Source organism: Sitophilus oryzae, unplaced genomic scaffold (assembly GCF_002938485.1).
Source record: "Sitophilus oryzae breed Bouriz unplaced genomic scaffold, Soryzae_2.0 scaffold_857_pilon_pilon, whole genome shotgun sequence".
Taxonomy (NCBI): domain Eukaryota; kingdom Metazoa; phylum Arthropoda; class Insecta; order Coleoptera; family Curculionidae; genus Sitophilus; species Sitophilus oryzae.
In genome coordinates this window covers 3,997,506-4,014,393 of record NW_022147480.1, presented here as the reverse complement: position 1 = coordinate 4,014,393, position 16,888 = coordinate 3,997,506, and the positions used below count along the sequence as shown (strand labels likewise).

Genomic DNA, 16,888 nt, shown 5'->3' with positions numbered 1-16,888 from the left:
CTGACTTTTTTCTTTTGATATTAAAATCGTGTAGGTCGTTTAATACCAATTAAAAGATATGTCTTGATATTTTGTTGAATTCGGCCTCCTTGATGAGATAAACGCAATTTTATTAATCACAATTAATAAAATTAAAAAAAAATAAAATTAATAAATTATATATTTTACCTAATTATGTGTTACACAATATTATTACTATTAGTCCAACCTACAGCAATTTCAGATAAAAAATAATAGTATTTAAAATAATTATTACAAAAAACCTGATTTTAATAAATTTTAACATCATTTAAATTAAAACAACACATAAAATTGCTTCTTATTATTTCAAGGAGGCCGAAATCGACAAAATATGAAGAGACAACTTTTAAACCGGTCGCACGGCATTAAACTGCTCACACTATTTCGCTAACAAGAGAAAAAAGCCAGTGGCGTACATTCTTTTTTTAGAAAAATATTCCAGTGATAACCCATATGCACGCCCCTGGTGAATATGTCGACACTTTTTTAGCATTAAAATATGTCGCATTTATAGTAACTTTTACCCTCAAAATTTCATTCGAAACGTTAAAAGTATTTGAAAGAAAATTATAATAAATCGAAAAAATATTAAGTCTTTAACACCCTGTAGCTATGAAACAAAGCGGAATCGGACCTATGTTGATATGAAAAATAAATCTAGTTTGTACGTGTGGAATCTCCCCACCAGAGATGGTACATGTTTTTCGAAATACCCTCTAACCTTATAATAATTATTGATAATTAAATTTATTATGATATATCTATAGATTTTAAAGAATTGTGTTTAATGGATCATATTTTCCACTTTTAATTTGTGATATTTTGTTACTAGTCATTATTTTTTAAGTACTTTATACCTTGAAATACTGTTTTCTAAATATCCAAAGTACAATTATTATGTTTTACTGAGTTCTAGTAACGTATTAGTCATTTTTAGAATTAGTCTATTTATATATTATTTATTTATTAATATTTATTACCATAAAATATTAGTTAATATAAGTAAATTAAAAAGATGTGTAGTTTAAGCAAAAAAAATAATCTTACTGAAAAATAAAGTTCTAGTCAGTTTAATTCAATATATTCTATTTTGATTTATATTGTTCATTAATTACAGATATAAGTCTAGTACATGTATATTGAACGTGAATTTAAAGATAGGTATTAAAATTAAATTTTTCTAAGGGCACCCACAGACGCTCAGTTTTGTAGCACAGGTTTACTGTGCAGGCCAGTTTGCGCAATTTAAGCTACTTTTGGTGGCCTGTGCTTTGGTTTCAGCAAATTTTTTGCATTAAACATGGCTTCCTGAGATATAGGTCTGTGTTGCATTCTGCTCTATTATACATTAATTTTTATCGATTCGCGTCAGTAGATCTTTATTATTTGAAAAATCTAGGTGGCTGTAATTTGCCTTTTGTTAATTTAACAAAAAATTAATGTGTAGTAAAATACTCAACAGTAATAAAAAGTTAGACGTTTTAAACATATCTTAATTATTACAGAATTAAGACTAGATATAAACGTATAATTTTGTGATAAAAATTAGCTAGATGAAATCAAATCTGAAAATAATTCTTTTCCTGTTCACTGCATAAAATGATTCTCTTTTCAAAATATATTTTCATTTTAAAAGGCATTTTATGTGGAGTTCTACTTCGAAAAGCAGCCACAGTAATTTCTCTCATGTTGTCGACAATAGTTGGTGGAGTTTTGTAAACACTGTCTTTAACAAATCGCCAGAAAAAAACCAGACTAGATAGAATCAGGAGCATTTAGGTATTCTATTAATTAGTGAATGCACACATGCACTCTGTATTCTGCAACTAATAGAATCATATCAATTCTCTCATGTAGGATAAGTTTCCATTTTACGCAAATTTTTGAGAATTTTTTGTTTTAACTGACACAAAATGATAACTAGTTGTTAAAGTTGGACTAATAGCTATGTTGAAGTAAAGCCAGATATATCACGGCCACCTAGATTTTATCAAATAATAAAGAGAGATTTAGATCTACTGACACTAAATCATAAAAATGAAAATAACTAGACCTCTCTCGACTAGGACCTAGACTCGACTAGGACCTCTCTCGACTAGGATCTCGACTAGGACCTAGACTCGACTAGGACCTAGACTCGACTAGGACCTAGACTCGACTAGGACCCTCCGCGTCGTATGAGAGGCGCCACCCTGTACAATAAAGATTTTTTTTATTCCTGTTACTATTTACTCTTTATAGTTTTTAGTTTCCTTAAACATGGCAAGCTTTTTATAATAATAAATTGACATAAAAAAACTAAACTTCGAAGTTTATGCTTACCAAATTCAACCAATGCCGCCAAGGCCAAGCCTACAGCCTGTACAGTCACCCAAAAGCTCACACACGTGCCGGTATACCTGCACAAATCAGGTTTGTATAGGCGATCTGTGCTAGAAACCTGAGCGTCTATGGGGATCTTAAAAAATACATAAAAGACAAAATGTGTTGGTGTGATTGCTTTTAAGTGTTTTAATCTGAAATTTGTGTTTACTGTAGATGCTTGAATTCCAAACAGAGTGTCTCTATATTGAACTTGTTCATACTTGTATAAAATTCCATTTTTGTACATGTATATATTAATAATCGTAGAAAAATATATTGGCGAAACAGTAAAATTACATAATTATTATTTTGTCCTGTTTATTTTGGTTTTAATCAGCTATTATTTATAATTATTAACTAACCATATTTATTATTTTTGAAAACCATCACTTACCCTTGAAAGAGTCATGAAATAAAACCGCGAGTTTTTGCAAAACCGTTAAATATTTTGAAATACTCTAGATACGAAAAGTGTTCATTTTTTAATTCGCCATCTAATAAAAAAATAATATACAGGGTGTTCCATTAAAAAAACGAAAAAAAATTATTTTATATTTTAGAAAGTTTGGCGAAGAATTTTGAACACCCTGTATGATTTAAGAATACGATATTTATACCAAAGTAAGTATAGACCATCTAAAGTAAATACCTAATATAGTTTTGATTTCAGTACAGATCTTGTATTTGTAATAAGTTTTTTAAGAAAGGCAGAAAAAAATATATATATTTTTTCTTTATTTATTATAATCTCTGAAACTATTGAAACATATTTACTCATATTTACTCAGGATTATGTAAAGTGGTATGAAAGGAGACCAAAAATGCAATAATATACAGGGTGTTCCATTTAAAGAAATTATCCGGATCCACTCTCACTTTTTTGAGCCACCCTGTAGAAGTTAAAATATTTTCCTGAAATACATCCTAGTACATAATTTAGGTTTGAACTTAAACAAAATTTCCAAGTTTTTATTCTAGGAGCTACTATAGGAGCCTGTATACAGGGGTTTCCTACGATGTTCTCTATGGGTATCCCGGAAACTACTGGCGATCGAGAGTCGGTTAAATGGGGAAAGAACTGCAGTTTTGTGGGGTCGTAAATATGCGCCTTTCAGATATTTGAAAAATTCATGGCTTACTAGATATTTAAAAAAAAAAAATCGGCTATTTTAAAAATTGTCCCTAATTCCATTATAAGCTAGTTTAGACAAAAAGTTTTCAGATAAAAGTTGTAGATAATTACATCCTTAATGAGACTGTGTTCTCCGTGTTTTTCTGTCATTTTTGACATATGACACAAACATGTGTTTTTTTAAATGGAAACCATAGTTGGCCATGACGTCATAAAAAGCGCCATATTTTAAGCTTTTCAGCGATATAAGCTATGATATGTTTTCTTGGAAAAATTACGGAGTTATAGCCAATTCCTATAATTTTTAAACAATTTCACTTAGTTAGCCATGGAAACAAGTTTAATCGTTTTTGCTCTCAGAAATGTGAAGCTGTCACATCCAAACTTTGTAAATTAAAATAAACAAAAATTGTAAATATGAATTTTTCAAATGAAGAAAAGCGTGTAGGATAGTTGGTTCAACTTTTCTTGGCCACACATTTTCGAGGATACGTTGACCGGTGAATGTTTTTTAAGAACGGTTTTCAAGACATGTTAGGCCGGATCCACATATGTAGCAAATTGCTGTATCATATCTCCGTCGCGTTGCCCCAACATGTATGATGATCGCTAGTTTGGACGCAGAATTAACGCGATCATATGGTACACCTTTGTGATACCGTATCTGATCGATGCCAATCCGAATTTTTGCGCGTATCTTAACACTGCGTATCGGATACACGTATCACGATCTGTCATTTGGACGTGTTTTGATACAGTAGAACGATACAATTGACTTGATACGCCGTGACCCGTCTTGGGGCGGTTTTTCTTCGATCATCAAAGGGGCATCGAGGGTTCCGTCCTGATAATATAAATGAGAATTGATGAACATGATACGACGATACAAGGTGATTTGTTGTACCGTCCACATACACTGATACGCACGCTTGTAAGCTGATACGGATATGGACGCTTACTTTGGCACGATATGCATATTCAGTCGACACAGCCCAAATAAACGTCCATACTTACGACCCATACTCTTGATACGTGATACATGATCCTGATACAATAGAGTGCTACATATGTGGACCCGGCTTTAGAGAAGTTACATTTAGTTACAGCCAATTCTTATCTTTCTTGACTAATTTCACTTAGATCGCATGGTATTCTTATTCTGTTATGAGTTATAACTTATAAAAAGTCAGAATATAATAATATTATTAAACGGTTTTTTACAATTTACACGACTCAAACTAAAACTTAAAAAAATAATATCACTACATACACTTTAAGTTATTTTAGAAAATGTTCAATAAAACCGTCATTGTTTTGAGTTGCATCTTTTTAAAACTGAATTACTACCTATTCTCACAGAAGGAAAGGTTGACTTAATTAAAGTTCTCTCGTACCGCCACTCTGAGTGCCTCTCTTAATTCATAAGGTTTATTGTAAACCTTATTGTTAACCATACCGCATAAAAAAATATAAAATGGATAGGTCAGGTGATCGGAGGAGGCCCATGCAGTTGGTCCACCTCTTCCTATCCCTGAGTTTGCATAATTCTGATATAAATAATTTTTAACATTTCTTTCATTATGGGGGGGGGGGTAATAATGAAAGTCGTGTTGGAACCACTCTATTGATGCGCTAGTATCAACACGCTTTTCTTCATTTGAAAAATATGACAATTTTTGTTTATTTTAATTCACGAAGTTTGGATGTGACAGCTTCACATTTCTGAGAGCAACGCCAATTGAACTTGTTTCCATGGCTAACTAAGTGAAATTGTTTAAAAATTATAAGAATTGGCTATAACTCCGTAATTTTTCGAAAAAAACATATTATAGCTTATATCGCTGAAAAGCTTAAAAAATGGCGCTTTTTATGAAGTCACGGCCAACTATAGTTTCCATTTAAAAAAACACATGTTTGTGTCATGTCAAAAATGACAGGCTTTAGAAAAAAAAAACAGAGAACACAATCTCATTAAGGATGTGATTATCTACAACTTTTATCTGAAAACTTTTTGTCTAAAATAGCTTATAATGGGATTAGGGACAATTTTTAAAATAGTCAAAATTTGTTTTTTTTCGAAATATCTAGTAAGCCATGGACTTTTTCAAAAATCTGAAAGGCGCATATTTATGACCCCACAAAACTGCAATTCTTTCCCCATTTAACCGATTCTCTATCTCCAGTGTAGTTTCCGAGATACCCATAGAGAACATCGTAGGAAACTCACCCTGTAGATTTGAAAATATTATATTTTATCTAATTAAAGAATATTTAAGTTTAATTCTGTATTATCATCTCAAAGTTATATATAATCTATTTAAAGTCTGATGTAAATATCTTTGTCCAGCTTACCTTCTCTTAATACATAGACATAGCTTTTATAAAAATAAATGTTAGAATTATATTTGATTTTTATTTTAATTTTTTAGATAAAAGTCGAAAATTTGTATGCGACTGTGGTAAAAGGTACAGAAGTTCGTTCACGTTATTAAGACACAAGAACTACGAATGTGGCAAGAAGCCCAGTTTCCAATGCCCTTATTGCAGCACCAAGGCCAAACATCGCTTTCATATCCTTAATCATATGAGGACGGTCCATCATATAGCTGATCCTATGAGCATCGTGCACGAAAGCGGAAATAAGATTTATTCTTGTTGAACAAAAAATATTATAATCCAAGATCCCAGAGCGATCAGACATAACTTATTTTCACAAGGATGAAACCTTAGGCTCTCAATAGTGCTCTCGTGTGCTTTGAATACCGGCGTGTTTGTGGGGTTCGCCCTGTGACACCTTTACCAGGTGCGAAAGGTAACTAAAAGAAATTAATGAACTTTACTTATTTTCACATGTCTGATTTTTACATATGTTATTAAGATAGCTATTATAAAGTTATATTTAATCAGTCAGACAGATTGTAATGACCAAACATCCTCTAAACACAAAAATTATTTAGCCGTGACTATGATATGCGCTTCCGAGTAAAGTATTTAAATATTTTAAAAATACTTACTGCTTTCGATTTAATATTTTTGCATCTCTATGTAAATAAGATGAGCTTCTATATAAAAGTAATAATTAATATTTATTAAAGTAAATTAATATTTATTTTTCTTCCGCTTGTCAATTACTACCATTTATAGTATTGCCATCGTGTTCATATAATCAACACTTGTTGGAGTTTTACGACCTTTTCGGGGTTTGGTTCAGGAAGTTTAAAATTCAACTTCGAAATCTGATTTTTCGGCAATTTTCATGGCATCATTTACAAAATTTGTCAAAATTTTTGTCGGTTCTAATTTCTGTCAAAAACTTTTTTCACAAAATTTACTTTTGCCAATCCTATATGCCATGCCTACATTTAGTGAACAAATAAATGAAGAAGTACATATTTTTTCTGCTAGACAAAATTTAGTAGCAAAATAAAAGACTAATTTACCACAATAAATACAACATTTTACATTTGCACTGGACGAGCGTTTCGCTAACCATGTTAGCATCATCAGCAGATGATTAAAACTGACGTGTCCAGTGCAAAAGTAAAGTGTTGTATTATGTAGTGTTTCATTTTGCTGTTGTAACACCAAAGGCTCTAACCCCCAACTATAATAAACATTTAGCGTCATATTTTTCCTTCTGATCGAATGATGTAGGTACCATTTCATATCTCATACCTATTAAACATAAATTTGGGATAAATGTGTATATCAATTTTTGTTTTATTTTTATTTGGCTTGACCATTTGTTTTCGAATAATGGTTTTAAGGTTAGATTTAGAATATATATTTTTTTAATAAATACCATCTTTTGGTAGAGGACAAAAAATATTAATTTATATAATTATTGCACAATGCTAAAAATCCAGCCATGTAATAATTAAGGTCGGCAGCGTCTTTTACTGCTAGCACACGGAAAGCGCGAGATTTAGATCCAGTAAAATTTTTTTGAAGGCCATTGTCCTTACCGAGCATATTTTACCGTCCATTATCGAAACGTCTTTGTCCCCTTAAATTGTTTGGGCCCACATTAATTTTGTCTAGTTTTTCTACGATTATAATCGTACAGGAGGCTAGAAAATGCCTATTTTAAACTTTTTAGTTTCTGTGTTAAAATTGACAAATCTTATGATGTTGCAAATTGGCTCTAGGTAAATTTGAAAAATATTTATCAATTCGAAATATGTTCGAAATAAAATTTTGAATTACTGAGTTTACTGAGTAAATTAATTATTTTGTTTTGGATTTTAGTAGTTAATTTTGGAATAAATGGCGTTGGCATTTCATGTGGCGCGGCGCCCCTATTAGAATTAGAATTTAGAATAAGTGGGAGGGGGGTTAATCTCTGCGACCTTAGAGATCTATTGTGTCCCCCTTTCTTGAGTTATAACTCATCATACAGTCCCAGGACTTCCTACGGAGACCCGTGTCCCTCACAGTCGAGGAGCTACGACCCAGGCCGGGTAGACGAAACGGTAGCTTATATCGCCTGTTGGGTTTAGAGGTAGAAGGTAGGCTCCCGACCCTTGGAGGAGGTGGTAGCTTGTATGCCACTTGCGGAGGATGGTCTCACGCAAGTGTCAGCCACCTCTCCTGTAGTTCTCTTTGGGTTTGGCCCCTTGGAACTTTCATTGTTACTGTTCCCAGTGTCGCTAGGGGATTTCCCCACAGCTTCACCGGTGATGTTTTTATTACTATTATTACCAGACCTCATAGTGTTCCTATGAGTCGCTAGGGACAGTCGGTCCACTTCTACAGAGCCCCGCATGTAGAAGTAAGGGGTAAAATACAGTAGGGTGCCCCCCGGTGCCCCAAGGTTGAGGCTGTCCGTAGCCCCGCCCGGTATCGTTATATGTATTGGTGCAATTCCCTGGCCACGACACTACAGTTAGGGACAAGACGATGAGTGAGATGCTTCTTAGACCAAGCCAAGCTTCCCCACCAACGACAAGGTCTTGCATCTCCTAGTGGAAGGGCGCCCCTATTGCTTTGGCGCCTGCGAGCGCCGCACACTTCGCACACATGAGCGGCTCGGCCCTGAATAGATGTCTTAATAACATATCTAAAAATCAGACATGTAAAAATAAGTAACGTTTATTTATTTCTTGTGGTTACCTTTCTCACCTGGTGTCTGCCAAGGTGTCACAGGGTGAACAACACAAACACGCCGGTATTCAAAGCACATGAGAGCACTACTGAGAGCCTAAGGTTTCATCCTTGTGAAAATAAGTTATCTCTGATCGCTCTGGGATCTTACTCTATTACTTATAATCAATCTAATTGATCTTTAAGCTATTTGTTATTGATTAATAAAAAATATATTTTGAAACTTCTTTAAGCGCGATGGGAGTAAAAATTCAAGGTCGTGATACACGAGCTAGTTTAGTAACGACACGTGGTAAGGGCTTAAAAATACGCAGTGAAGCCACGTGTATTTGTGAACAGTCCACGTGTTTATCAAAAATTTTTTGACATTTTAATACAAATTTTGTGAATGTGAATCAAATTATTTATTAAATTTTTATTTTACGCGTATAAAATTATTTGTTACACGCAAAAACATATTTGTTACATGTAAAAAACTATTTGTTACAAGTAAACACTATTTTTGCGTGTAAAAAACTATTTGTTACACGTAAAAGACTATTTCTTACGCTTAATAAAATATATTTTTTAATTTATTACTTTTTTAACATTTCAAACTACTTGAATTTCAAGTTCTTCAATTTAATAGCTTTTAGTAAGAAGTTTCACTTCTTAATAAGAATTTTCACAATTATGCGCACATAGTGCCATAGTGCAAACACAATTTTTTTGGAAAACATATATTTTATGTAACAGCATGTCCATTCTCACACAAAATACTGCTTTTCCCAAGTAGTTGCATAAATGACTATTTTCTAATTATTATTAGAATCAGATAAGTTTTACAGTTATGCTTAAAAGCTAGATAATTTGTATTAATTATTTTATCAAGTTGTTTGGAATTTACTTGTTATGCTTCTTTATTTTATTATTGTTGGTTAAGTGTAATATTGTTAAGTTGGTTAAGTAAGTTGTAATTATTGTTATTTACTGTTAACTGCACAATGTAAACTAAAAGTTAGCCAATAAATGGATATGTATGTGTTGAATACTTTTATTTAATTAATAGATATTTACGTTACAACCAAAGTACGTCTCTAAATCAACTTTTACACCCGGTGATCATTATATTTCTTTAAGGGAAATATGTTCTAGGTGACGTCGTTGTTACGTTGCCAGCAGGGTTCGGAAAACTACATGTTACTTTTAAAAACTACATAAACTACATTACATGTTGTTAATGTAGTTTATGTAGAGGGTGTAGTTTATGTAACCTATGTATGTAACTTTCAAATATCAAAGGTTTGAGGTGAGGTTATAATAAGTTGAAGCTTTAAAAACACATAAAGTTTTTAAGAAAACAGAAGAAATATAGCTTTAAATATAATATTTACATCATATTATCTCTATTACACCTCATACAAAGGAAAATTATTCCTAATATCAATACATAGTTTATTAACGTAGTTTTCATGTAGTTAATGAACGGGACAAGACGTAGTTTTTGAAGAAAAACTACACGTAGTTAATCAGGTAAATTACATCTTAATTAACTACTTACGAACCCTGGTTGCCAGGCCCATCTTTGGCCTGATATGAACAATAAAACGTAAATACGTAACTGTTCCCTAAATGTGACAAAACTTTTTAGAACCATTACTCGTAGCGATTTTTCCCAAGAGACCTTTTTTACGTAAAAAATGTCATAAATGTATATTTTTTTACTCAGTAGTTTTATGCAGGTACGGACTAAAAGTTATTACTCTACAAACAAGTTAAAAAATATGTAGGTGACGCCCTCTACAAGGAGTCATATTGACATCAAAATCAAATTTCTCATGTCAAAAAACTCCCAGACACCAATTTTCATCCGAATATTTACGTTACTTTATAAATTAATTGGAAAAAATCGAAATAAATATGAAACTTCTACACCCTGTATCTCCAAAACTAAGTATTTTAGAACATACATTTATACGAAGTTTTTTATTTATTTTTATCTACAAAATATGCTACCGAAGTTTCCGGAATACAATTATTCGGACCACCCTGTATAACGCATCATACATGGGGGTTTTGTAGGGCAAAGTATTTCCCATCCTCCTCTGACTACAGATGTTCTTCCTCCGAAGAGTGGACATCTACCGTGCTATAAACATTTCTTTATACAGATCACCTATTATTAAAATTTGTTTTTAGATTGTCTTAAGCACTACTGCGAGTGTGGTAAGGGTTACAGGAACTTTAAAACACTAACCAGACACAAGAACTACGAGTGCGGAAAAGACCCTACCTTTCAGTGTCCTTATTGCACAATCAAATCAAAGCATCGATTTGATCTCGTTAAACATATTAGGCATGTGCATGCATTCTTGGACGGATCGTCTCAAACGACAATAAATTAAAATTAGATAATAAAAAATGGGCTTTTGGAAAAAATATAATTTAGATTGAAACATTAAAGTGTAATAACAGAAGGGGATATTAATCAAACATACCAAAGTATATAGGTGTGTTGTTTGTTGATTTGTGTGATTTTCGCGCGGATGCTTCATAGAAGTAAGAAACTTGGAAGAAGAAATTAAAGGATTTATGATTGACTTAAAATTTAAATATTTATTATATTTTGTGTTATTCGAATAGAAGAAATGAATAAATTTATATCACTTGAATAATTTATTTTTTAATATCCCAACCCTCTACATCCAATACAGGGTGAGTTTCTTACGATGTTCTCTATGGGTATCTCGGAAACTACTGGAGATAGAGAGTCGGTTAAATGAGGAAAGAATTGCAGTTTTGTGGGGTCATAAATATGCGCCTTTCAGATTTTTGAAAAAGTGCATGGCTTACTAGATATTTCGAAAAAAAAACTAATTTTGGCTATTTTAAAAATTGTCCCTAATTCCATTATAAGCTATTTTAGACAAAAAGTTATCAGATAAAAGTTGTAGATAATCACATCTTTAATGAGACTGTATCCTGCTTTTTTTTCTAAAGCCTGTGATTTTTGACATATGACACAAACATATGTTTTTTTAAATGGAAACCATAGTTGGCCATGACTTCATAAAAAGTGCCATTTTTTAAGCTTTTCAGTGATATAAGCTATAATATGTTTTCTTCGAAACATTATCGAGATATAGCTAATTTTTATCATTTTTAAATAATTTCACTTAGTTAGCCATGGAAACAAGTTTAATCGTCTTTGACTTTGCTCTCATAAACGTTAAGCTGTCACATCAAACTTTGTAAATTAAAATAAAAAAAAATTGTAAATATGAATTTTTCAAACGAAGAAAAGCGTATAAGATTATTGGTTCAACTTTTCTTGACCATACATTTTCGAGGATACGTTGACCAGGGAATGTTACGATTTTTAGAGAACGGTTTTCAAGACTTGTTAGAAAAGTTAAATTTAGTTATAGCCAATTCATATCTTTCTTGACTAATTTCACTTAGATTGCATAGTATTCTTATTCTGTTATGATTTACAACTTATAAAAAGTCAGAATATATTACTAAACGGTTCTTTAGAATTTACATTACATAAACTAAAACTTAAAAAAATAATATCACTGCATACACTTTAAGATATTTTAGAAAATGTTTAAAAAATCCTCCATTGTTTTGAGTTGCATCTTTTTAAAACTGAATTACTACCTATTCTCATAGAAGGACCGGTCGACTTAATTAAACTTCTCTCGTACCGCTATTTCGAGTGCCTCTTAATTCATAAGTTTTTTTGTAAACCTTATTGTTAACCATACCGCATAAAAAAATATAAAATGGCTAGGTCAGGTGATCGAGGAGGCCCATGCAATTAGTCCACCTCTTCCTATCCCTGAGTTTGCATAATTATGATATAAATAATTTATTAATAATCATTCCTTTCATTATGGGGGGGGGGTCATAATGCAAGTCATGTCGGAAACACTCTAATGATGCGCGTATCTACACGCTTTTCTTCATTTGAAAAATTCGTATTTACAATTTTTGTTTAGTTTAATTTACAAAGTTTGGATGTGACAGCTTCACATTTCTGAGAGCAACGGCGATTGAACTTGTTTCCATGGCTAACTAAGTGAAATTGTTTAAAAATAATAGGAATTGACTATAACTCAGTAATTTTTTGAAGAAAACATATTATAGCTTATATCGCTAAAAAGCTTAAAAAATGGCGCTTTTTATGAAATCATGGCCAGCTATGGTTTCTATTTACAAAAAAACATATGTTTCTATCATATGTCAAAAATGACAAGCTTTAGAAAAAAGCGGAGGACACATTCTCATTAAGGCTGTGATTATCTACAACTTTTATCTGAAAACTTTTTGTCTAAAATAGCTTATAATGGAATTAGGGACAATTTTTAAAATAGCCGAAATTTGTTTTTTTCGAAATATCTAGTAAGTCATGAACTTTTTTAAAAATCTGAAAGGCGCATATTTATGACCACACAAAAATGCAATTCTGTCCCCATTTAACCGACTCTCTATCTCCAGTAGATTCCGAGATACACATAGAGAACATCGTAGGAAACTCACCCTGTATATTCACATTTTGGAATTTTTAATACACAGCAACGGCATGACTTCATTAAAATTATTTGGTTTATTAAAAAATCAGCAGTTTAAAATAAAGACTGCTGATTTATACATTTTTTGTAGTATTTAATTTTATTATATAAAATGATTATTTTATATTAATTAATATTAAATATTAATGTAATAATTACACAGGTCTACAATGATTTTGGTGCCGCCAAAACTAAAACTCATTTTAAGTATATTATATACCCTGATTCTACCAGAATACATACTTTTTTAATGCTACGTGATCAGAATATTAACAGTTTTAATAGAGGTGTTTGCGAAAAAAATATATTGATAATTATCGCTACATATCGATATATCGAAATAAGGCATCTTAAGCTTATCTTAAGTATTCTATGTATACAATCTCGTACTACAATCATAGTTTTAGTAAAGCATAAATTACAATCTAAATGTGCATAATACTTTGGCATACGATTGTCATTTGTTATTTTTCTTTTTTTAGAGATAGTCTTTAAGCTCTACCTAATTGCACCATATTTTATACAGGGAGGTCCGAACTGTATTCCGGAAACTTTGGCAGCATATTCTGCAGATAAAAATATGTAAAAAAGTTCATATAAATGTATGTGCTAAAATGCTTAGTTTCAGAGACACAGGGTGTAGAAGTTTAATTTTTATTTTGATTTTTTCCAAATAATTTCTGAGTACCCTCAATATTTGGATAAGAATTGGTGTTTGAGAGTTTTTTGAGATGAGAAATTTGACTTTGATGTTAATATGGCTCCTATTTGTGGAGGGCGCCACCTACATGTGTTTTAACTGTTTTGAAGAGTAAAAACTTTTCGTCTGTACCTGTATAAAACTACTGAGTGAAAAAATATACATTTTCGTGACATTTTGAGTAAAAAATGTATTTTGGTAAAAATCGCTACAAGCAACCGTTCTCAAGATATTTAGAATGGAAATAGTTAATACATGTCATTATTGACAAAAAATGAACACGCGTTGAGTAGATAGTTATTTGACCTGAAATAATAAATTTGGGAAATCTATTTTTTTTAATTAATCACAAATTTTTCTGCGAAAAAATGATGATAAAACAGTTTTTGTCGAATTTCTGAACTGATTTCAGTCTAATAACTATTTAGTGTCAACAGGTTTAATTTATGTCAATGATGACAGTTATTGATAATTTCGATTCCAAATATCTCGGAAACCATTACTCATAGCGATTTTTACCAAGAGACCTTTTCCAAAAACTAAGCATTTTAGGATATACATTTATACAAACTTTTTTACTTATTTTTATCTGCAGAAGTTTCCGGAATACAGTTCGGACCACCCTGTATATCTAATAATGTTTAAATGTTCAACTTAGATTGACGATTTTAAAAAGGGAAATAGTTATCAATAACTATAGGTAGTTATCGATATGTCAGAAAAATATCCCGTCCCTATTGACAACCTGGTTTTTGTTTGGATTGTATTCAGTGTCATTTAAAGAAAATAACTTATTTGTTAGATTTGTGTTTCAGTGTCGAAAAATCCACGCCATTTTCAAGATATATTTTTTTTCATCATAATATTTTTAACATGTATCTATTATATCTAAATTAATTCCTTCTTCTTGTTCTTATGTATCATTTTTTCCTTTAGATATTATGTTTTATATCATTTCACTGTTAACTTCTACTCTGTATTTTCTAAATTCTTTTGGCGTAGCTAAGAATATTTGTTTATATATTTAATAATTATTTTCTGTTATTGTGAAGGTCTTGAAACTACATAATATATTGTAATTTTTAAATATATAATACCAATAATTTATTTTTGTTTTTAGGTGTGAGGTGCGACTGTGGCAAAAAGTTCAAAAATTTCCGGTACAAAAAACTGCACAGGATGAAGGGTTGCGGCAACCCTCCTACTTTCTACTGCCCTTACGATGATTGTGGCTACAAGTTCACAGAGTCGATGTTTTTAGGATTTCATCTCACTGGATTCCATCTCAAATTAGTGGCTTCAACGTCACAAAGTCCATTGTGATATTAATGTTATTTCTAGTTTGTTGAACGGTGTATTATAGGTAGAGAATTAATTGTTTGGAGAAGACGTGGCATTTAGTAAACTAACAGTATTTTTTCTTGTACAGTGTGCTCAAGAATATTGGCCACCTTTAAAAAGATATAAGTAATTTAAGATGTTTTTTTTAAGAAATGTCTCTAGAGCTCACTAAATTTTAAATCCTTTATAAATACAAGTATATGCTGGCCCGGCTAACTTAGTACTGCCTGAGTTTTTTTTTGTCAAACTTGTGGTACGGATGACTGAATGACCAAATGATCTGGAATGACTGAGACCAATCTATTTGACAGTTGTTGTCTTATTTGTTCTTTATATTTTTATTTACATTTTTATTCAAGTATTTTCTATACAAATTGTTCACCACATACGACACGGAGTATTGTAGCTTAACGATTAGATTTTTACAAATTGTAAGTTTTGGGTTCGTTGAAGGACTATTAGAGCTACAATTTAAAAGTATTTTTACAAGATACAGAGTGTCCCAAATAAATAAAAAATATCAAAGCTGTATTTTTTTAAATGGAACACTTTGTATATTATTGTATTTTTAGTATCTACGATTAAAATAAAGGTAAATTTGATTAAGGTTTACCGCATTTTAATCTTACCGTTTTTGAAAGATTTAAGTTTTTTCAAAATACAGTAATAATTTTAATGCTTCATTTCTCTAGGCGGATAATTTCGGATTCTCTAGGATAATTCAGAATTTCTAATCTGAATTATGTTATTATGAATTATTGATACAGAGAAATCAAATTATCAGAAAATTAAATATCTAAAAAATTTTAAATAAAAAAAAATGGCAATACAAGCTTTATAATTTAATGAAATTCTATAATCATCGTAGTAATGTGACATTTTTCTGTTTATATCTGGTTTCGATATATTTGGTGGCTGAGTTTTGTACAGGTAATGTGTACCTGTCTTATTTGTCTGAGGGAAAACCTTATCCAAAGAAGATATTTACTGTAAAATTTAGATCTCATATTTCAAGTTACAAGTTTTACTTTTTTTACCACCCTATATTTAATTACTACAAGGAGAAGCATTGCTCGAAACCTGAAAATTACTGTTTTCAGTTATGCTGCCAATATTTTTGAACACATTTAAAAATTGTGTCGAGTATTAGACTCTCGGAGATTTCTAAAATTTAATAAGCATCTTGGTGAAGAGATCTTCTTTAGTATAGAATTATAGAATGGATTGGATATAATTATTGGTTTAATATAATTTTTTTTTTGAATTTATATTATTTTGAAATTTATGTAAAATTATTTTAGTTATTCGATGTGTTCATATTAATTGAAAATAAAATTTCACAAAAAGGAATCAGTATTTTTTAATCACTGAGTTGTCTTGGCTATATATATTGTTTTATTATCTGAATTTTGTTTTTATTTTTTAGGATCAGCAAAAAAAGGGGAAGTCTTTACGTGCAAAAGTTGCGACAAGACTTTTAAACACAGATCCTCACACTACAACCATACGCAGTACACTTGCGGTAAAGGGCCTAGTTACTTCTGTAATATGTGCGATTTCCGTACTAAGTACGTTTATCACGTCCAGCAGCATCTCTATGTCAGACACGACGTGACAGTTCGAAGGAAGGACTTGAAGGATTGCGTAGGGTGCACCATTGTGAAGAACTGA

The 16,888-nt window shown here is 31.3% G+C and overlaps 1 protein-coding gene across 1 annotated transcript; it reads left to right on the top strand.

Moving 5' to 3' along the window:
• Positions 1 to 8,857: 8,857 nt before the first annotated feature.
• On the top strand, positions 8,858 to 16,888 carry LOC115889846 (gastrula zinc finger protein XlCGF8.2DB-like). The gene is made up of 3 exons (XM_030909923.1): positions 8,858 to 8,912; positions 14,997 to 15,188; positions 16,644 to 16,888. The coding sequence occupies exons 1-3, from the start codon at positions 8,858 to 8,860 to the stop codon at positions 16,886 to 16,888; spliced, it is 492 nt and encodes a 163-aa protein (XP_030765783.1).

Excerpts from the sequence above, each read along its gene's own strand:
- LOC115889846 (XM_030909923.1), top strand. The coding sequence starts at position 8,858 with ATGGGAGTAAAAATTCAAGGTCGTGATACACGAGCTAGTTTAGTAACG. Across the intron at positions 8,913-14,996 it reads TAGTTTAGTAACGACACGTG|GTGTGAGGTGCGACTGTGGC; the intron begins GTAAGGGCTTAA and ends TTTTGTTTTTAG. Across the intron at positions 15,189-16,643 it reads AGTGGCTTCAACGTCACAAA|GATCAGCAAAAAAAGGGGAA; the intron begins GTCCATTGTGAT and ends TTTATTTTTTAG.